The sequence below is a fragment of the Pituophis catenifer genome, unplaced genomic scaffold, assembly GCF_029215685.1.
Source record: "Pituophis catenifer annectens isolate HBS135680 unplaced genomic scaffold, rPitCat1.0.hap2 SCAF_1, whole genome shotgun sequence".
In the NCBI taxonomy this organism is placed as follows: domain Eukaryota; kingdom Metazoa; phylum Chordata; class Lepidosauria; order Squamata; family Colubridae; genus Pituophis; species Pituophis catenifer.
This window is the reverse complement of record NW_027256881.1, coordinates 279,765,967-279,788,857: the sequence shown is the minus strand read 5'-3', so window position 1 is coordinate 279,788,857 and position 22,891 is coordinate 279,765,967. Positions and strand designations below refer to the sequence as shown.

General features: G+C 40.3%; 1 protein-coding gene across 5 annotated transcripts in view; it reads right to left on the bottom strand.

Annotated features, from left to right (window-relative positions):
* Positions 1-22,891, bottom strand: part of SMOC1 (SPARC related modular calcium binding 1) — an 86,227-nt gene that overhangs the window by 5,454 nt on the left and 57,882 nt on the right. The window contains exons 12-13 of one of the 5 annotated variants that reach the window (XM_070939140.1): positions 21,060-21,110; positions 7,040-7,170 (exon numbers count right to left, since the gene is read on the bottom strand). In XM_070939140.1, the coding sequence (XP_070795241.1) occupies positions 7,118-7,170; positions 21,060-21,110 (104 nt within the window). In that variant the 3' untranslated portion in view covers positions 7,040-7,117. Of the gene's footprint in view, positions 1-7,039; positions 7,171-10,629; positions 10,649-16,375; positions 18,128-21,059; positions 21,111-22,891 lie in introns of those variants that run through there. The other 4 variants (XM_070939163.1, XM_070939170.1, XM_070939147.1 and 1 more) reach the window with 4 other exon arrangements.

Here is a 22,891-nt window from a genome sequence, read left to right as displayed (position 1 = left end):
CCCACCAAGCCACACCCATGAAACCAGTAGTAAAAAATTTTGAAACCCACCACTGATACACGGGTACAAGAGCATAGCACTAAACAGTCAAACCTGAGCAATTTGGCAAAATGCATGGAAGCCTAACCACAGGCAGGCACTTCCATCAATCCTCTTATAGCTTAGTAAGGTGAGATAAGAAGTGGTACTATACTGGATAAAAGCAGCTTGGAGATTTTTTAATCAATCTCAGCTGGCTGTGTTTGGGCATCAGATTAAGCCCCTGAAATGAACTTACTACCAACAATCTATATATATGTGACCTCACCAGCATTCATCTTGCAGTCTCTTAGCAGCACAAGCTTGCATAGCTACAATTCAGTGACCAAACACCCCCCCCCCAAGATTTTTTCTGTGACAAAAATAAGAGGCTTTAGACATTTTGTCCCTTATCATTGCAGCTCAATCCAATAATCAAACAGAATATAAACTCAGGTTTTTTTCCACTTAAGTGTATCACTTTGCTAGCCATTCAGTCAGAGGCTAAACAAATGAGCAAATGTGAATACCAGTTTTAAATATATATATATCAAGATATATATATTTGGGTTTCCAAAGGGTGGGCTCTGAATAATGATGCCTACATTTTTTGATTTATTGGCTGGAAGGAGCACCAACCACAGTTTGTTTGTTTTTTTAATTTGATTTATATGCTGCCCTTCTCCGGAAACTCAGGGTGGCTTACAGTGCGTTAAGCAATAGCCTTCATCCTTTTGTATATTTTATACAAAGTCAGCTTATTGCCCCCACAAACTGGGTCCTCAATTTACCTACCTTAGAAAGGATGGAAGGCTGAGTCAACCTTGAGCCTGGCGAGAATTGAACTTACTTTAATTGCAGACAGCTGGTTTTAAATTACAGTGCTTTAGTCTGCAGAGCTATCCAGGCTCCTTAATTATAGGATCCCTCTTCAACATTTCAAAGTCATCAAGAAGCACATTAAACAACTTCAAAACATTTTGGAAGAACTGAGGAATTGAAATACCATGTGGACCATGGTTGAACTGTTCTTAATATTAGGATATTTTTTCTTTAATGTTCAGTTGGGTTAGTTGGCTTTGATTTAATTCAATATGTAAGCCCACCTGTTATAGTTTGCAAGCCAGAGTTTTAGATAGACATGTCTTATTAACACAGATGCTTGTGGGAAATTTTTGATTACCGTATGTGCTACCAAGTCATTTTCAGTTCTTATTGACAACTTAGGTGGTTTTTCTCCAAGATTATCTATCCCTAATCTAATCTTTCAGTTCCTCTAAAGCAGGACCCCAACACCTGAGCCGCAACACCTGAGCCGCAACCCATTCCTAGACCGTGGGCTATTCAGAACTGGACTGTGTCAGTGGCTGGCTGGTGCACCTGCATGCACAGCTCAACTTGCACAAGAAGTGGGCTGGCGGGCACTCGCAGGCACACCAGCCCATCCCTAGCACAAGTTAGGCTGTGCATGCATGTGCGTGTGCACCAGCCCACCAGTTCACCTTGCCCCCCACCCCCGTCGGGCCACCAAGCTGCAAAGGTTAGGGACCGCTGCTCTAAAGGGGCACTTATCACTTAGGATAATTTGATAAATTGAGTCTGGTCATTTGTGCCTCAGATGAGAACTATGGGTTGATTTGTTCAATCATCTGTTGGCCTGTTTTCTTAGTTGTTCATGATATTCTCAATAGTCAATAATGGAACCTGCCTCGGTGGGCCAAGGCATTTGACAAACCTGCTAAGATAGTAAGGAAGAACCTGCCTTTTTCTTTCTTCTTCCACAATGCTCCAGAATGTTCTCTTGGATAAGTAAGAGGAAATTGAAATAAGGGTGGAATCCACTAGGGGAGAATCATTTTAAAGAGCTGTGGGTCCTTCCAGGATGGAAATATTGGCTCTTGCCCAAGTATGCCAGCTGTTGGTCCCATCCCTGAGAGCAAATATGCCAAGCAACTAATATTCATTAAAATCCTTAGTACTGTGGTCTGGGAATTACTAATGAATGCTATCAAATAAATGGGAAACATCAAAGTAGTTTGAAATGCTACTCAGCAAGAGAACATTTAGCCCAGGATGAAATTTAGTACATAATTTTTCCCTTGTTTCATTTCTTTTCACGTTCTTTTCTTCTTTTCTTAGTTACCTTAAGAGTTAGAATCATGTAAACTCAGGTCACTATCACCACTGCTACATGACCTGAATTGACTGTTAGTTGGCTTCCAAATACAATTCAAGTTTTGATTATTACCTAGAAAGACCCATACAGTATAGGGATTGGATATCTGGAGGACCACCACTTATTTCTGTTTCTGCCACCCAATACAGTCCAGAAAAGTGGGTATGGTCCAGGCCAGTGGTGGGTTGCTCCCGGTTCAGTCTGGTTCTTGCGAACCAGTAGTAATGGCGGAGGGAAGCTTCGCCCACCCACCCGGACGTCATCATGGATGATATGCGCAGAAGCGCACACGCTCCCATTGCGAACCACTAGTAAAGATAAGTGGAACCCACCCCTGGTCCAGGCCCTTTCTATTAAACATTGTCATCCTATGGGACTAAAGGACACAACTCCCACCCTTTGGAACAGCTTCTCCCAGATATAAGGACTGCCCCATGTCTCCCGGGGTTCTAGAAAGCTCTTAAAATCTGACTTTGGTCCTAGGCCTGGGAATGATGTATCAATGTATTGTTGTTTTCTGGTGGCCCTGTTTTGTTTGATTTGTGTAGCTTATAGGATCGTTTCAGCCTGGGCTACCTATGTGTTTTTATGTTTTATCTGTTTTTATGGATTTTGTATGCTGCCCAGAGTCCATTGGAGTCATCTATAATAAAGCGAATCAAATCAAATCAAATCAAGAATGAATGAGTGAATGAGTGAGTGAGTGAATGAATGAATGAATGAATGAATGAATGAATGAATGAATGAATGAATGAAATCCCACTTGGCAAGGCTTGGGAATAATGTCCACAGGGCTAACTTTTCTCAGCTGTGTTCCCCAGCTGCAGAAACGCCAAATCCTGATCCGCAGTTTGGTTTTCTTTTTCAATAACAACAACCAAATGAACATATTAGAATTGCTTTCCCAATTGTAGAAGAAATATTTTCATTTCCTGTAATGTTTTTAAGCAACCTCTCTAAAAGTAGGAGATAAAAACATACATTAAAAAAAAAAAACAGCAGGCTATTTTTGCCCAAGGAGATAGCAAGATTCATAGCAGCAATTTAAGCTCTTTAGGGAGCATCTGAGTCTATAATCCCATTGAGCACTGGATGACATTGAAACAAACAAGTCCACATGTTTCAAAATAGTCACTGAGAGGTTTCCCCAAACTAATATGCAAACATCCAGCATCTTCAGCCAGAGGTTTCTGGTGAGGGATCTATATTTGTTGTAGCAAAACAACAAGAAGATGCTTATAATATTTTAAAGTGCAACAGGTCAATATATTTTATACATTTCATGCAGAGGACTTTGTTGACAACAAACATCACTGTGTGGTATTCTGCCATCTCAGTCAAAATAATGAGCTTTGATCCCACTACATTAAGTTGTAACACAATTATCACAGTCGGATTTCATTTGCCTCTGATCCTGTTGTGTGTGCATTCAGAGACAAATTCCATCAAAAATGAAAATATAATGAGAAACTAGACCAAGGAAGACTCTTACTTCTGAAATCATAAAACAGCCAGACGTATTCAGCTAGATCCGTGATGGTGAACCTGTGGCACACGTGCCACAGGTGGCACGTGGAACCATATCGGTGGCCACGCGAGCCCAGCTCCAGCATGCATATATGCACTGGCCAGCTGATTTTCGGGTCTTCTGGGCCCACCAGAAGTCAGGCAACAGGCTGCTTCTGGCCTCCAGAGGGCCTCCGGGGAGAGTGAGGAAGGCCCATTTTTCATTCTCCCCAGGCTCCAGAGGCTTTTTAGGAGCCTGGGGAGGGCAAAAACAGCCTTCTCACCCCCACGGAGGCCCTCTGGAGGGCGTTTACCAACTTCCGGTCCTGGCCCACCATTCCATCACGTGCCAAAAGGCAGGGGAAGGGGGGTCACGCACATATGCACTGGGGGTCAGGGTGCATAGAATTATGGGTGTGGGCACGTGCGCATGCGACCCCCCTCCACACTCCCCCCGCTTTTGGCACCCGATGGCAAAAATGTTAGCCATCACTGATTTAGATATTAAGGATAGCTGTAACAGCAGAGATGGCTACTGTTGCATCAGAATTATAACAAATGATATTTATAGATTAGGAGAGTGTATGCACCTTTGAAATTGCAGTGCAAGACGTCAACTATAAACACATTGCAATTTGAACTCAGAGAATAGTTATTCAGAACAGAAGAAAGACCCTTTTATTTTTCATGAGGAAGACAACCCATAAAGATTGACCTGGAACTGGCCTGGAATAGCAGAGAAAAAGATTCCAGATGGTTAGACAGCAGCTGAAAATGTTGCTGACTGTTCCATTCTCAGACCGCTCCCTCCTGGTCATGTAAGCAAAATTGCAGCATATTTTTTTTATTCATTTATACATTTATAGAGTTGCCAATCTCACAAGAGGTGACACTGGGTGGTATACAGAAAAAAAAAGTATAAAACCAATGTCAAACACAGTCATATTAAAACACACACACACCAGATTCTATCGGCAATGGAGCCACCACAAGAGCTCATCAGTCTCCTGAGCCTGACCCCTCCCCCAAGCCTGATGACAAAGCCAGGTCTTGTGGGAGTCCCAGAAATAAGGAGGAATGGAGCTGGCCTCACTTTAGGGGGAAGAATGTTCCATGAGGTAGGTGCCACAGTAGCAGTGGTGGGTTTCTAACGGTTCGCCCCAGTTCGGGCGAACCTGTAGTGGCAGCAGTGGGAGGATCCGCCCACCCACCCGGACGTCATCATGGACGCTCTGCATCTGCGCAGAAGGTTCTGCGCATGTGCAGAAGCACCGCATGCGAGCAAAGTGAGCATGCATGCGCGCTCATAGTTCCAAACCAGTAGCAAAGGTAAGTGGAATCCACTACTGCACAATAGAGAAGGCCTACCTCCTCAGGCCCACCAAGTGTTGTTCTCTGAGAGATGGGACCTGCAGTGTGGGCTTCTCTTGTGCCCTGCCCGCTGCTTCCCAATGTACACATATGCGTTAACACGCAACACAAAGAAAAAGCAAAAACAGATTCATATAGCAATGAAACATTGTTTCATTATGCAAAACAAAATATAGACATCTCCTGTGAGGACTGCTGATAAAGAGGTTGCACATTTAATGTCTTAATAGTCCTCTTTTTCCTTCTCTCATTGTGCCTCATTAATGGGACATGCCAAAAACTTTTCAATTGGGATTAGGCTTCCACAGAGTCCTTTTTACATTTTATATAATATCTATCATTTCTCTCTCTCTCTCTCTCTCTCTCTGTCTCTCTCTCTCTCATCTATCTATCTATCTATCTATCTATCTATCTATCTATCTATCTATCTATCATCTATAGCAACAGCACTTAGACTTATATACCACTTCACAGTGCTTTACAGCCCTCTCTAAGTGGTTTACAGAGTCAGTATATTGCCCCCAACAATCTGGGTCCTCATTTTACTCACCTCAGAAGGATGGAAGGCTGAGTCAACCTTGAGCCTGGTGAGAGTTGAACTGCCAAATTGCTGGCAGCCGGTGATCAGCAGAAGTAGCCTGCAGTACTGCATTCTAACCACTGCGTCACTGTGGCTCTTAATCTCTATATCTATCTATCTATCTATCTATCTATCTATCTATCTATCTATCATCTATCTCTATCTAATATACACACAATTTTTATATATGTGTGTAGATATACATAAACTGTTCTGATAGATTCCCATATTTGACTCTTCCTTAATCAGTCACCTACTTGAATTAAAAATTGCATTTTGATCTTTTCTAAAGATGCTTTGACCCCTTTCCTTCCCACTTCCCTTTAACAATCCTCTACTATAAATCATGTTAGAAATTGTGGGTTTAATTTACATTTTAATGAGTAATGTGTTGTTGTTTTTTTTAAATGCATTTTACTCTTGACTATTATTTTTTGCATGGACTCAGCAGAATTGAAATTATGGATTCTGGATTTAGTAAGCTATTTTATCCAAAAAGATTTCAAAATAGTGCCTTGGTGTGAATCACTTTTCATACAATAAGGCAACTTTTATACATAACTCTTCCTCTTTGCTTTCTTTTATGGAGAATGTATTACTCCTCCCCCTCCTTCTTTGTCATGTCTTTCTTCCTCTAGTCCTTTTGCAGCTGAAGTTACTGCGCTGGGCAAGATAGTTCAGCATTCTTTCACAGGTTAACATAAAAGCACTTACAAGCTTCAGTTCAGAAATTCTTCACAACTTCAGGAAGTTTCAGATAAGAAAGCTCTCAGACGGTTGCAGAGTTCTTCCCACTTTATCTTTCTAAATCCAGAGTTACTCTTCATTAATTGATAATGTACTCTCTTCCCTTTTTGCCGTTTTGTAGCCAAAACTCATGACCCCTGAAAGTGTAATACTGTACTATCACTTTCTTTTACATAGGTGGCACCTTATAACAAAAAAAGGATCACACCTTGCATCCTTACTACCTTCCAGTTCTCTCTGCTTTATCCTACCACCCTAATGCATAGGAATGTCTGTTTGCACACATATTAGAGTAGAATCTCTCTCTCTCTCTCTCTCTGTGTGTGTGTGTGTGTGTGTTTGTGTTTGTTTGTGTGTGTGTGTGTGTGTGTGTATTTAGAGAATGTATTTAGAAAGAGATGATGATGATTCTTTTGTCCCCACTACACGTTAGCCTGTGTGCAGCTCGACATGCAGCTAAACCCACCTATCCTCCAATAAAACAGACTGTGTGCGTAGATCTGAATGCTTTATTGAAAGGACAGGATATGGTGAAACTGGGGAAAATAGGGATACATACAATGAGAATCAAATACGAGATAGACAGTATTAAGTTACTGCTGAACATAACAATTAATAAATACAAGCAATTTAAATCTCACCAGCGATGCTCTGTGTGTGATGTCCATGTGCCACAGATTAAGATGGATTCTTCTTTGTGCTTCTGCCTTATCCAAATGTTAAAGGAAATGGAGTATGGCTTCCCACTGTGCACTTGGCTTGAGAGTGCAGGCTGATGGGTAAAATGGGTTGGGTCAGCTTCAAACAATATATTTGGTATTTTGTCTCTCCGGCCACTAGATGGGGCTAGAGTGCAACAACAGTATATAAAGATCGTATGTTAAAGCATATTTGTCCCTCAAGCCACTAGATGGGGCTAGAGGGCAACAACAGTATATAAAAGTTATATGGTGGGGCATGACAATGATAGAATAGAATAGAATTTTTTATTGGCCAAGTGTGATTAGACACACAAGGAATTTGTCTTGGTGCATATGCTCTCAGTGTACATAAAAGAAAAGTTATGTTCATCAAGAATCATAAGGTACAACACTTAATGATAGTCATAGGGTACAAATAAGCAATCAGGAAACAATATCAATATAACTCGTAAGGATACAAGTAACAAAATTAGTCATACAGTCATAAGTGGAAGGAGATAGGTGGTGGGAATGATGAGAAGATTAATAGTAGTGCAGACTTAGTAAATAATTTGACAGTGTTGAGGGAATTATTTGTTTAGCAGAGTGATGGCGTTCAGGAAAAAACTGTTCTTGTGTCTAGTTCTGGTGTGCAGTGCTCTATAACGTCGTTTTGAGGGTAGGAATTGAAACAGTTTATGTCCAGGATGTGAAGGGTCTGTAAATATTTTCACAGCCCTTTTTTTGACTCATGCAGTATACAAGTCCTCAATGGAAGGCAGGTGGTAGCAATTGTTTTTTCTGCAGTTCTAATTATCCTCTGAAGTCTGTGTCTGTCTTGCTGGGTTACAGAGCCATCATCATCATCATCATCATCAAATTGTTTTAACTCCTAGCAACCACATGGATAGATTTTTCTCCATTATGATGAATATTTATTTATTTATTTATTGGTTGGTTGGTTGGTTGGTTGGTTGGTTGGTTGGTTGGTTGGTTGGTTCGATTTATATGCCGCCCTTCTCCAGAGACTCAGGGCGGCTTACAATGCTTTTAAGCAATAGCCTTCATACTTTTGTATATACCTGCTTAGTAGGGCTTTTGGCCCCCCCCAAGTGGTGTGCTTTTTATACAAAGTCAGCTTATTGACCCCACAAACCGGGTCCTCATTTTACCTATCTCGAAAGGATGGAAGGCTGAGTCAATCTTGAACCTGGTGAGATTTGAACTTGCAGTAATTGCAGGCAGCTGGTGTTACTTAACAGTGCTTTAGTCTGCTCCGCCACCAAGGCTCAGAATATCTAATCTATTCTTTCAGGACTCTCAACAATGCATTCATTGCCACTGTAACTGAGTCCAGACATCTTGTTCCTGCTCATTCTTTTCTTCTTTCTTTCCAGATTTCCCAGCATTAGAGCCATTTCCATTGAAGCCTTTTCCAGATCTTCACATAATTATGTCTGAAGTAGGATAATTTGTTGAGGCTGGTCATTTGTGTCTTGAGAGAGAACTCTGGGTCGATTTGTTTAATGATCCATTGATTTTTCTTGGCTATCCATGGTATTCTCATGAACTTTCTCCAACACTGTAGTTCAAACTCATCAATATTGTTCATATCCTGCTACTTCAGATTCCAACTGCTTTATATCTGGTTTCCCCGTTTCTTTTCAGGGTATTTCATGCTGTGAAATTTACTTTACTTTTGAGACTCAATTGAGATGCAAAAGATGCAAAGGATTCCTATTAGAATGTGTGTTAAATAATTAAAGTAATGTTAACGATTCATATAATTTCACTGTCGTTCCATGTTAAAATCTGTTTTTTGGGGGGGCTGCTCCCTTTTGTAATGGAACCCCACAATTTGGCTTTCACGGAGTGCAACCTCACTTCAGATGATATCATGGGATTAGAGTAAATCATACTTTAAACTGGCTTTTTACATCAAATTAAATACATTTAATGAAAAACTGAGAAATTAAATGTGGGGCACTCATAACCTGACTCTCGTGAAAGGAAGACCCAGCAGTAGTCCAGCTTCCTCACTGTTGTTAAATGTGTATAATTCTCTAAACTGGGGATGCTTGAAAATGAGGTCTTTGTGGTGCAATTCACCTGATTCCACTATGGAATTTCACCGCGATGCAGATCAGTGATGGGTTTCAAAAAATTTTACTACTGGTTCTGTGGGTGTGGCTTGGTGGGCGTGGCATGGCTTGGTGGGCGTGGCAGGGGAAGGATACTGCAAAATCCCCATTTCCTCCTGATCAACTGGGACTTAGGAGGCAGAGAATGGATGGGGGTGGGGCCAGTCAGAATTTTTACTACTGGTTCTCCGAAAGGGACTCAGGGCGGTGTACAGCCAAAATAAAAACCAACAATATAAAAGTTAAAAACAATTTAAAATTATTAAATAGTTTGGCCAATCATCTAAAACACAATAACCCATTAAAATAATATTTTAGGCCAGCCCTGTTTGATGGAATAATAACATTTTAAGAGTGCGGTGGAAGATACGGAGGTCAGAAATCCGATCAATCTCCAGGGGCAGCTCATTCCAGAGGGCAGGTGCTCCCACAGAGAAGGCTGTCCCCCTGGGGGTCGCCAGTCAACACTGTCTAACCAACGGCACCCTGAGGAGACCCTCTCTGTGGGAGCATACTGGTCGGTGGGAGGCTATCGGAGGCAGAAGGTGGTCTCGTAAATATCCAGGTCCTATGCCATGGAGCGCATGGCGACTACTCAAAATTTCCACTACCAGAACTGGTCAGAACCTGCTGAAACCCATCTCTGATGCAGACTGTATCATATTCCATTTGTAACCTTCCTTATCCTCCTTACTTTTTACCATAGGAAAACCCTTTCTGTGCTGCTAGCATTCTATCTGTAAGGGCCCTTGCTATCCTCTTGCCACTTAGGATATAAAACTCTCTCTTTCCTTAAATATCTTGTAGAGAAAATATTGAAAATGTCAAAGGAGTAGATGGGGGCTGACAGGAATCCTCTGATGCACTAGGAGTAAATGTTTAATCAGGATAAATTATATTTGAGAAGCATGCCTTTGAATTCAATACGCTAAAGAAAATGAATATTTAAGAGACTGGTCTCTTTTTGTACAAATACCTTGATAAGACCACATTTCTAACCTCTGCAAACATTACATACTAAAGTTTGATTGCATTTCTAACTCTGAATCCCAAAGCTTCCAAACCGTTTCTTCCCTGCTCCCCAGTCCAGATCTGGATCCAGAATGAAACTTTGAGTTTTCTACTGCTTCTTTCAATCTGTGTTATTCAAAGGAAATCAGGAAAATCAAAACCTTACAAAGCCTTTGATACACAATCCCCAACATAGTGTGATTTTTCTTACATAGTAAAAGACTTCTTCTGTATTATATAGTTTATCACTGTGAAAAGATTAGAGAATGGATACCCGGTATTCATTCTTTTATACTGAAAATGTTGATTTTGTTAGATCTTTATCCTTGCATACACAATCACTTACAAAAGAGATGGCTCCTTTAGATAGAATATAATGGATAGATTCCTTCTCTGTGTAGATATCTTTATTATATATCTAGAAAATAAAGTTGTAAAGGGTATTTGTAATTATTAGGAGAAAATGATAAAGGGAAATAAAAAAATAAAATAAAGTCACTCCACTTCATATATTCATACTGAACACATGGAGCCTTCCAATGATGTCATATTTTGTGAGTGATAGTAGGCCCCATCTAGGCAGCTCCCAGTTTACATGCTGAGATGGCTTATTTCCAGAGTGACTTTTATGTCAGCAGATTAGTAAACTGACGTTATAATGCTTGTTCACAGAAAAGAGCTATTTTTACATTAATTTTTAGGCAAAAAAGAACCCTTTTGAAGATTCAGCAAGTAGATAAAGCCAGAGCCTTATTCCATTTCCTTCAATTATAAGTTTTTTCCATCTTAAATCAATGGTCAAGGAGGCCAGGTAGATAATCAGCCATTCTCTTGATCAGGGGTGGGGAATGATGGCCCTTTTGGATTTCAACTTCCAGAATTCCTGTCTGGCTCAGGAATTCATGCTGGCTCAGGAATTCTGAGAATTGAAGTCCACAAGTGGCCATCGTTCCCCACCTCTGTTCTATATGGATGAACTTCAACTTGTAGAATTTCCAATAATTGTTTTGCTAACTGGGGAACTCAAGGAATTAAAGTCATGCTTCTGGCAGGATGCCCAGATTGAGAAGATGAGCTCATCTGTATCTAATGTGACTCTCCAAATGCATTCTCCCATTAATCTTTTGAATGCCCAACCATCTTTTGTTAATGGTCCCCTCTCTTATGATTTCTCTTTGCTTGCCTCTTTTGTATATGAAATACATACTAGTTGACAATGAATTTTTACCTTGACACTAGTAGGTGACAATTGCTTTGCTGCCATAATGGGCCATGCGGAAAAGGCCATCTGCATATACCACAATTTTCCATGCACACAATTATACAATGTTTGTTCCATTAACAAAAATACTAGGTTTATTATCATATCCAACCCTCAAAGGAGCTGCCATTTTGCATTTGTAGAAGTCAGAATTCATTCAGAAACTTGGTCGTAGGTTATATATTATGTTTTCCATACACATCATAGGCCTGAGTAGTGTCATAGTCAGAGGTGGGTTTCAGCAGGTTCTGACCAGTTCTGGAGAACAGGTAGTGGAAATTTTGAGGAGTTCGGAGAACCAGCAAATACCACCTCTGACTGGCCCAACCGCCATCTATTCTCTGCCTCCTGAGTCCCAGCTGATCAGGAGGAAATGGGGATTTTTCAGTAACCTTCCCCTGGAGTGGGGAGGGAATGGAGATTTTACAGTATCCTTCCCCTGCCTCACCCACCAAGCCATGCCATGCCCACCAAGATACACCCAAAGAACCGGTAGTAAAAAAATTTGAAACCTAACTGAATTTTTTTTCAACACATTTTGTTTGGTTGTATTCTTTAAAAATAAGACTGAAGTACACTGCCAGAATGTCTCACATATATATTTAAAATGTCATGCCCAATTTATACAAATAGACAACTTTGTAAAATGAAAAAATTAAATACAGATTCTTACCTCTCCACCCCACCCCTTGAACTATTAAAGATGTTTTAAAAAACCAAAACCAAAAAAAAAAAAAAAAACCCTGCTTTTTTATTAGTATCTTTGAAAACTCTCCGCTTTAATGGTGTTTTTGCATTGTGAGTTTTCTAATCAAGTGTCATGAACTGAAATTTATCATGTTCTGGAATTAATTTTCAACTTACCATGGAACAGTATGGTAACATTCAGAACTTATCACATTTGATCATCTTAAGCACTGACAGGTAAAGTCAATATATCACAACGTATGAGAATTCAACATAAAATTGATTGCCTTATAATATAATAACTTCAGTTTTCCCTGTTCCATGAAAGACAGTACTGTATTAATTAGAGCAGCCAAAATTGAGCTACCAGAATGCATTAAATTCCTGACTGGCCACTATGATATATATAATTCTTTCTTGCTACCTCATAATAATCAGGATTTTTGCAGGCCCAATTTGGAAACCACAATATTGTGTGATGCTTCACTTACTGAGATACTGGTACACTGTTCAGTTCTGTTTTGTCCTCAAAGACTTAATCTGGCGATACGGAAATTTTAAGCTATAACAAATTAAAATCTTATTTTCAAGTGAGACTTTGTTCCAATTATGTTTAGCAGGATTAACATTGGTGTTATGTTTAACACCAATGAATCTCAACAATATGCCTGAAGCTTTTCTCCCCTATAGAAAATTGCATTTTTGAGATCATTCTTTCTCAAGCATTTCACTGTGACTTGAAAGTTAGCCATCCTTCTTAACTAAACGGTAAAGAGTGCCCCCTAAAGTTCCATTTTTTTTCTTCCACAAATGTGTCTTTTTTTTCACTTGTATATATTTACTGAAAAGACAGCTGTACAGTTAAATAACTGTATTATTTGTCTTGTTGGATTGCATTGCCTTATTTGAATGTTTAATTTTCAAAGTCATACAGGTAATTCGCAATTTACAGTCACAATTGGGACTTAGTCAGTGGCTAAGCAATGTTGTCTGTTAAGCAAACATCACATGACTGAATCCAATTTTATGGCCATTTTTACTGCAATTGTGCCCAAATTGCAATCACCTGACCACAGGTGCAAGGATCATAATTTGAAGGACAGGTTGGAAGTCACTTTTTTCAGCAACATCATAACTCCAATCTGTTGTTAAATGAATGGTTATAAATCGAGGACTATCAAGTAGTGTATCACCAAGGTGCTATTATGCCTGGCAGAGGAATGCTTCCTGTGGAACTGAGTGGAACTTTAGTATATGGAGAGATGCTGTGTAGATGATAATATAGTATTCTGGGTAGATTCACACATTATACTTTGTCACAATGTAGTATGGTAAATTATGGCTTAGGGCTGTCCTGAATGAGAGCTGCTTGTCTCCCAAGGACAAAATAGCTGAAAATGAAATTTTCCATATTTACTTTCTCCATATTTATTATCAGGATGTCACCCTCAATGGGTGGATTCTCTTGCTTCTATACTCTTTTTACACCTGGAAAGCTATCACTTTCTTTTGCATGTTGGGACTTACAGGACTCTTCTTTCCTTCTTTCCTTTCCTTTCCTTTCCTTTCCTTTCCTTTCCTTTCCTTTCCTTTCCCCTCCCTCCCTCTTTTTTTTTTATTTCTTTCCATTCTTTCTTTTTCTTTCTTTCCTTCTTTCTTTCCTTCCTTTCCTGGAAAATGTAATGCTATTTATAAAGAAAAAGTGTCAAAAAACACATATACAGCAACCAGCTTCAGAACAAAAGTTCTTTTCTTGCAATTTCTCTGGTTGCTCCAAGTGCTGCCCTGGTAGAAGAGAAGTTATCGTGTTTGCTTCAGGTGCAAAAGATCCCCAGTTCAAAACTTGACAGAAATTTTCCCCCTATTATTTTTATTTCTCTCAGGTTTGCTGCTTTTCTTTTTAAATTAGTTCCCCAGTGGACTGCTTCATCCTTCTTGCTGTGACTTGACATAAGAAAGAAAACTAGCAAGCTGTTATCAATTTCATTCCAACTCCCAAACAGCTATGTAAGCCTGGGAAAAAATATCACTTGCATTTTGCTAGGACTGGGGAGAGAAATAACCTACCTAGCTAGGCCAAACGTTTCAGCTGTCTATTGGAAGATGGATTTTTTAAAAAAATAAATCTAAGCAAAAGTTCTTTTCCCAAAGTAGATGTAAGTATTAAACAAAACCAAAGGACTGTTTTCATAATGCATAACCATCAGCATGAATAAAGAGCTGTAATAAAAGATCTGATGGATCGTGTGAAATCTTCTGGTTTAGTGAAAGAACTGGTGGGTTACATGGACCCTTCAGGGAAACGAATGATGGTGCATTTAACCCTAGGAAGATCCTGAGAGGGGAATTAAGTTTAATAGCCTAAGTTAAAATGGCTATGGAGAAGTGGTGAAATCCAAATTTTTTTACTACCGGTTCTGTGGGCGTGGCTTGGTGGGCGTGGTGTGGCTTGGTGGGCATGGCTTGGTGGGCATGGCAGGGGAAAGATACTGCAAAATCTCCATTCCCACCCCATTCTGGGACCAGCCAGAGGTGGTATTTGCCAGTTCTCTAAACTACTCAAAATTTCCACTACCGGTTCTCCGAACTGCTCAAAATTTCCACTACCAGTTCTCCAGAACCTGTCAGAACCCGCTGGATTTTACCCCTGCTGTGGAGGACTTGAGCAGGACCAGAGGGTATCGGACATTCCTGTCAATTACAACATAGCATTTCACGACATGACAATAAAGTACAGAAGAGAAATCAGACATCTGCCTTTCTTCTATCAGATAGTGGGAAATCTGGCTTTACAGTGACTATGGTTGTAGTTTGTAAATAATGCTTCCTAGCATAGGTGTGAAAAAATGTACCAACTGTTATTGCTTAGACTTAACCTTTGTGGATTTAGCTGTTATTCCCTTATGCAGGGGAGCTCACTGATTTTATCTTCCAAAGTTTCCTGAATTCCTCTTAACTATAGCTCTATCAGTTACATTTTTGTTTGTCTGCTTGCTTGTTTTGGACCACTGAAATATTCTCTGTTTTTCTGATTAAGCAAAGAAAATTCTGCCGGTATGAATGAAATTGACTAAGCCATTCAGTAAACCAGCATAGAGTATCTGGCTTGCTGTTCCAAACAATAATTTGTATCTACTTGCTCTGAATCAGACTTCAAGAGGGGATTAGCAAATATTGGCTCCCACACATTATGCAAACTCAGGACTCACATAATTTTCAAACAGGTCTCTGAACACTGTACTTTTTTTTTAGGCAGACAAGAAAAAAATATCAGATATGAATTAATCATTAAACTGGAAACAGGGGATAGTAAAAAGTATCTCAGTTGGAAAGAGAAAAAGACACTCACAAAGCTTCTATGGCAGCTTCTAACAGCATCCTTTTTCAGAAAGGTGCATCTGCCTTTCCCTGGTGCAGTTTTGGGAAAAGATGTTTGATTTAAGGACTTTCTCTAAGCAGGTCGAAAACCTGCTTTTTTTTTTTTTTTTTTTTTGCAAAGCTTTAATAAAATCCCTAATTAAAAATAATACAGCTCAAGCCTTCCCTAGCTGTCATCATGAAACAAAATAAGAACATTCAAGGGAATTATGACTGAAGAAAGTAATAGCCAAAGTCCAGGATTATTTGCCTCACCCACTAGTAACATGAAATATGTTTCCCTGCCTGTATTTTCCTTAAGATTGTCCTTGCTTATTTACAGACATTTATAAAAGATCTACTCAAGACTGATTTCCACTTGTACGCTGCTGTTTTCTACTACTAAGATCACAATCCTTCCTCCCCCGAAAATCCACTAGTGGAAAAAAAAAAGCATCACAATGAACTCTGTTAGCAGAAGGACCCTCCATATACATAACCCTACAGATGGACATCCAAAACATGTGGAGTACTGAAATGTTTTTCGGATGCTTTCTTTTAAATAGAAAGAATGTTAGCATTAATAGAAGAGGAATGCAATTTTATGGCAGAAAACAATTACTTGGACATGGGAGAACCAAGAAAGGATATTATCACTTATGGCCATACTTCTTTTGAGCATGGCCAAAAGAGTGATTACTGCTGGGTCAGAGGAAGGAGGATGAGGCAGACTTTGGTCTAAATCCAACCAAAAAACCCTCATACAAAGGGTATACATCTTAATGAGGAAATTATGAAATCCAGCGCTGTGAAAAAGTTTATGTATCTTTATTAATTTACTGGGATTTATATGCTGCTCTAACCCAACAGGTTCTGAAAGAAGTTCCTTGGAAGAAAAACTACCAAACTAAAGGTGCCACAGATGCCCTTTGGCAGAACTACACAACATTCATTTTCACAAAATAGTAAGGCAAAGTGAGAGAAGAATTTGGCATGGTCTCTGATTCTCTGGCATTGTTAACAATAAGCATAAGGGGGCTGAGAGGAAGATCCGAGTGAAGAAAAACTCTTTTAACAACATTCTTTACAAATTGTTCTTCATTCATATGGACAAAATAGACTTTTTACACTGTATATGCAAACAAAGTAATTTGAATGCATACAGAATAAGTGTTGTGAACAAAAGAAAGGAAAAAGAACACAGTATGCAAAAGAAGAGTTTGAAGACACTTTCATTGTATGTGATACATCAGAGAAGCCAGCAGGGGGTGATGGCGATCCACGAGACAAAAATCCATTTTACAGTAAACCACAATCCAAAAAAGTCATTGTTGCAACTCACTCTTGCTTTTCCTAAACACTAAAACAGCCAGGACCAAAAAATTAAGAATATAAACAGTGAGATTCTGGCTGTACTGGACCTCTGACCCCAGTAGTCTGTCCTCACAATGATCAACTGGTGGACACTACAATGTGGAACACTTCACACAAAATAATATCCAAAGTCGTCTCTTGTTCCAGAATAATGAACTGAAGGGAGATTCCTTCTGAATGAGAGAAAAAAAAACCCTATCAATAGGAACGGTTCACTCAAGGAACCAAGTATCCAGGCTGGGCTTTGTGCATAGGAGGTGCTCAAGCCAGGTTATGGCAGCTATTTTGTAAGGCTGTTTTATTTTCGATTCCTGAACTGGGCAGAGATTTTGTCTCATTTTTGCTGCCTGTGAACACTGGATATGCTGGCTAAACATGTGTATATTAAAGTCACACAATATGGAGTGCCATGAAGTCCCCACCCCCATTTATAATTTCATACTGCTCACTTTTACATTTCTTGAATATTCCCCCAGATCAGCGATCCTCAACCTTTCTGGCTCTGCAGACTGGCAGCAGTGGTAGCGGCAGGAGGAGGAAGAGGTGATTTCACGCACATGCCTGCCGCTTGTGCAAATGGAGCTTGGCGTACTCACCAGCCACATGTGCGGCCCAGTTCCCGACAGGCTGCAGCCTGCTAGCAGTCCATGGACTAGAACTAGGGACCACTGCCATAGATTACATATTTAGATCATTTCTTCATCAGTGATTTACAACATTTTATAAAGAACCATCCAATAATCTCTGTAATGAATGTAATGAAGGCTGAGCTGATATCACTTAACAAAGATTGAGTGGCGTTAAGAAGACACTCCTGTCCAGAAAGACATTCCTGAAACCGCTGTGCCTCTTAAAAAGGAAACAAAGGAAACAAAAAACTGGGCAGGAATCAAATAGTCATCCTATAACCAACAGAAAATCACTGTGTAATTTACATTTTATGTACAGTATATTAAACATTTTTTCAAGTCCTTAAGATTTAAATCCCAAGTGGATGTTCAGTTTTCTTTCCAAATGTCAATGGTCTTTTCTTCAGATTACTAAAAAAAACCTGTATTATATGTAGACAATTTTTCTCTTCTTTTGTTTTTTTAACAAAGTGCAAATGTTGTGACTGCCACTTCTGCTATACTGGGTGTTGCCAGTCCTACATGTTTTCAGATGGCCATTCCATCCTTCCATCCATTCATGGCATATCCTCTTAGACAAGACGTCCTACTGAAGTTGTAGACAGAGAAGAAAACAAAAGGTGAAAAACCAATTAAATCCTATTAAAAGTAATCAATTGATTAAGGGAGCCAGTTTGATTAAGGCAGCAGGCTAGAAACCAGGAGACTGGAGTTCTAGTCCTGCCTAGGCACAAAGCCAACTAGATCAATCACTGTCTCTCAGCCCTAGGAAGCAGATAATGGAAAACCATTTCCAGAAAATGTTGTCAAGAAAACTTCAGGGATTGGTTCAGGCAGTCACCAGGAGTTAAGATTGACTAGAAGGCATGAAATTTTTTTTTAGTAAAGTTAATGAGACTTCTCCCACTGAATAACTAATGTGGGTGATACTTTCATTAGAAGCAGTAAGACCAGGGGTGAAATCCAGCAGGTTCTGACAGGTTCTGGAGAACTGGTAACGGAAATTTTGAGCAGTTCGGAGAACCAGTAGCGGAAATTTTGAGTAGTTTGCAGAACCAGCAAATACCACCTCTGGCTGGCCCCAGGAGTGGGGAGGGAATGGGGATTGTGCAGTATCCTTCCCCTGGAGCAGGGTGGGAATGGAGATTTTGCAGTATCCTTCCCCTGCCACACCCACCAAGCCACACCCACAGAACCGGTAGTAAAAAAAATAGATTAAGACTGCCAAAACAATTGGGATATTTGACCAGAGACCTTGAATAATAAGTACTGCATATAGATCATATAGATATACAGAGCAAACTTCTAAAGATTTTCTTTAGAACATAGAGATTATGATTTGCATTTAATTAAGAAGAGAATGCCACTAAATATACAAGCTTGGAATGATGCTTCATTTCTAAAGGAGATTCTAAGAGCTAGGTAACCTTCCTTAGAGATGGCCTCCAATTTTAAATATATTTAAAACCTTTAATTTTAAATATAAAGACCGGTAGCAGATTCACTACAAGAGAAGCACTCGGCATAGCTAAAATTAGATTGTTTTAATTTCTTCTGGAAAGCAGTTCCTTTTACCAGCTGCATTCATTTGAAAAGGGTTTCTGATTTTCAAGGAGGGATTTTCAGGTTCAACAAAAGAGATAGCTTTTTTTCACTTTGCACAAATATTAAAATGCCATGGATAAACGTCAGGTCAGTCAAACCTACATCAGAATAAATCTAGTCATCTACCTGAGTGGATCAGGCAGAATTTTGGTCTGGCAGGTTTTTCAATGCTTTTTAAATAATGTCTATTTAAAGAGTTCTGTACCTATTTCCATTCTCCTACACTTTCTCTTGTGCAAAGCTTTCAATAGTCATTTCCCAAGCAATCTGTTTTTATATAGTTCCTTAATGCTATTCTTTCATTTATAACTTATACCAAGGGAAGTTCTTGTTTGAAATACAGCTCTCTTTTTATATGCTTAACTTTGGCAGACACATGCTCTTTTTCAGTCACATATCTCACAAAAAATATGTGTTTATGATTATACTAATTTAAAATAATTATAATAATTTACACTTTTTTTAAAAAAAAATCTTAATTCCTTCCCCACTGCCCATACCATCTTGGGTTGAGAGAAAAGCAGGATACAATGAAGCCGTAAAAAGCAGCATAAAATTAAAATTAAGGTAAGCATATAATCATGCAGAGAATCAAACTAATCGCTAGCTGTGGTTTTATAAAAACAAAAGGAAACAGTTTTCAATGCTGTATTTTACAACTTTGCTCATTGATTAAAAAGTGAATAAACATAACTTTGCAGGATCCAATCTGGGTTGGTCACTGGGACTAGAGGTTAAGGCTTCTGAGTTTTTGGACTCGTGCTGGAGCCCCATGGGTCCAAAACAGAGGTGGTAATCAGCAGGTTCTGACCAGTTCTGGAGAACCGGTAGCAGAAATTTTGAGTAGTTTGGAGAACCAGTAAATACCACTTCTGACTAGCCCTGCCCCCATCTATTCTCTGCCTCCCGAGTCCCAGCTGATCAGGAGGAAATGGGGATTTTGCAGTAACCTTCCCCTGGAGTGGGGTGGGAATGGAGATTTTACAGTATCTTTCCCCTGAAGGGGGGGTGGGAATGGAGATTTTACAGTATCCAACACTGTCAAACTATTCACATTTGGCTGCATTACTATTGCTATTGGTCTTCTCATCATTCCTGTCGCCCATCTCCTCCCACTTGTGACTACATGACTATACTTTTGTTGCTTGTATCCTTGCAATTTATATTATTGATTGTTTCCTAGTATGATTTGATTGCTTATTCTACCGTATAACTGTCACTGGATGTTGTGCCTTGTGATTCTTGAGGAGTGTATCTTGTCTTTTTATGTACATTGAGAGTATATGCACCAAAGACAAATTCCTTGTGTGTCCAATCATACTTGGCCAATAAAGAATTCTATTCTATTCTATTCTATTTTTCCCCTGCCACACCCACCAAACCATGCCACGCCCACCAAGCCACGCCCACAGAACTGGTAGTAAAAAATTTTGAATCCCACCACTGATCCAAAAGCTCAGAAGACAAAACCTCTGGTCCCAGTAACTGACCCAGATTGGATCCTGCATCATTATCCTGGGACATATTTGCCTTTAGTCGAGGATAATTTTGTGTAGGTAATTGCAAACTTCTTCTAATGTATTCTTAATAATTGTTTCCTTTATCCTTCTCTATTGAACAAAAAAGTAAGGAAAAACATTATTTGGCTATTATTGAGACCATTTATATCATTCAAATATATACCAAGTTATATAAATTGTTATAAGATAAATAGTTAACAAAAATCATTCAATGAGGCCCTTTCAAATCAGAATCATTTGAAGAAAGATGAAAATTGAGCCTCTTTCTCTGGTTTTCTTGACAAGCTGGCGTGTTAACTTTGTTGCTCTGAGAAGCATCAGCTTAAAATGCTCCAAGTGGCAGGTGAAGAAAAATCTAGGGATAGGAAAGGGATCAAAACAATAAAAACTACTTACTGAAAGGATTAACACCTTGCCTTTTTCCATGTGGGAAGCTGCCAATGCTGCCTGCAAATATAAAGAATATTCTTTTGTCTATTTACTCTAGATATTGGTCAACATTACTACATTTCTTCAAAATAGGAGCTAAGTGGCTTCTCCTATGCAATGAACTCATTAATATCTGCAGAAAAAATAAAATGGAAAGAGCTGGGCAATTCTGAATATAGGACATATCCTTTCGTATTAATAAATGATTTTGTTTCATTTTTTCCCCAAGGTGGCATGTCTCCAGGGTAGGGGTAGATTGAGGCAGGGAGAGCAAGAAAATTGTCTCTTTCTATAGACGAGCTAAGATGCAAGTAGTAATTGCACAGGACCCAGTACTGTATGAAGACTGGTCTTTAATTACATCCTAGAAGGCAGAGGGATACAACATACACAATCTAGGAAATCTATAATTGTACAAGTGAATTATTAGACCCAGGGAATCTGTACTTAGCAGGGTGCCTCAGGATGGGGGCTTGCTTAATCTTCACCCTAACACATCATGGTTTCAATCCAAATAAAAATAAAAAATAAATGTAAACAGTAGCATTTCAAAATCAGTTAAAGAGTTGAAAAAGAGTTTTGATACCATCGACCATGGTATCATGCTGCACCGGTTGGAAGAGTTGGGGGTGGGAGGCACTGTGTTGCGGTGGTTCTCCTCCTTTCTCTCTGACCGGTCGCAGTCTGTGTTGACAGGGGGACAGAGGTCGACCCCGAGGCCCCTCATATGTGGGGTGCCGCAAGGGTCGGTCCTCTCGCCTCTCCTGTTCAACATTTATGTGAAGCCGCTGGGTGAGATCATCCGTGGTTTCAGGGTGGAGTACCATCAGTACGCTGACGACACCCAGCTGTACATCTCCACCCCGGATCACCCCAACGATGCCCTTGAAGTGATGTCCCGGTGCCTGGAGGCCGTACGGATCTGGATGGGGAGGAACAGGCTCAGGCTCAACCCATCCAAGACTGAGTGGCTGTGGTTTCCGACGTCCCGATATAGTCAGTTGACGCCATCACTGACTATTGGGGGTGAATCATTGGCCCCCACGGAGAGGGCTCGCAACTTGGGCGTCCTCCTGGATTCACGGCTGTCTTTAGAAGAGCACTTGACGGCCGTGACCGGGAGGATTTTTCATCAGGTTCGCCTGATTCGCCAGTTGCGTCCCTTTCTGGATCGGGACTCTTTACGCACGGTCACTCATGCCCTTGTCACCTCCCGCCTGGACTATTGCAACGCTCTCTACATGGGGCTCCCCTTGAGGAGCACCCGGAGGCTCCAACTGGCGCAGAGTGCAGCCGCGCGGGTGGTAATGGGAGCGACATGGCGTTCCCATGTAACACCTCTCCTGCGCGAGCTGCACTGGCTCCCGGTGGTCTTCCGGGTGCGCTTCAAGGTCTTGGTTACCACCTTTAAAGCGCTCCATGGCTTAGGACCCGGGTACTTGCGGGACCGCCTACTACCACCAATAGCCTCCCACCGGCCGGTACGCTCCCATAGAGAGGGGCTCCTCCGGGTGCCGTCAGCCAAACAATGCCGACTGGCGGCCCCCAGGGGGAGAGCCTTCTCTGTGGGGGCACCTACTATCTGGAACGAGCTCCCCCCAGAGATACGGAGGATCCCGGATCTGCGCACCTTCCGCCGCGCCTTAAAGACCTTACTATTTCACCAGGCCGGCCTGGCCTAATTTTCCCCCTCTTTTATAAAAGATTTTTAAAATTTTAAATATCTTTTAGTATTTATATATTCAATTTTAAATTGGTTTTAAAAGTTTGGGGTTTTAAATTTGTCGGGGCCAAAATTA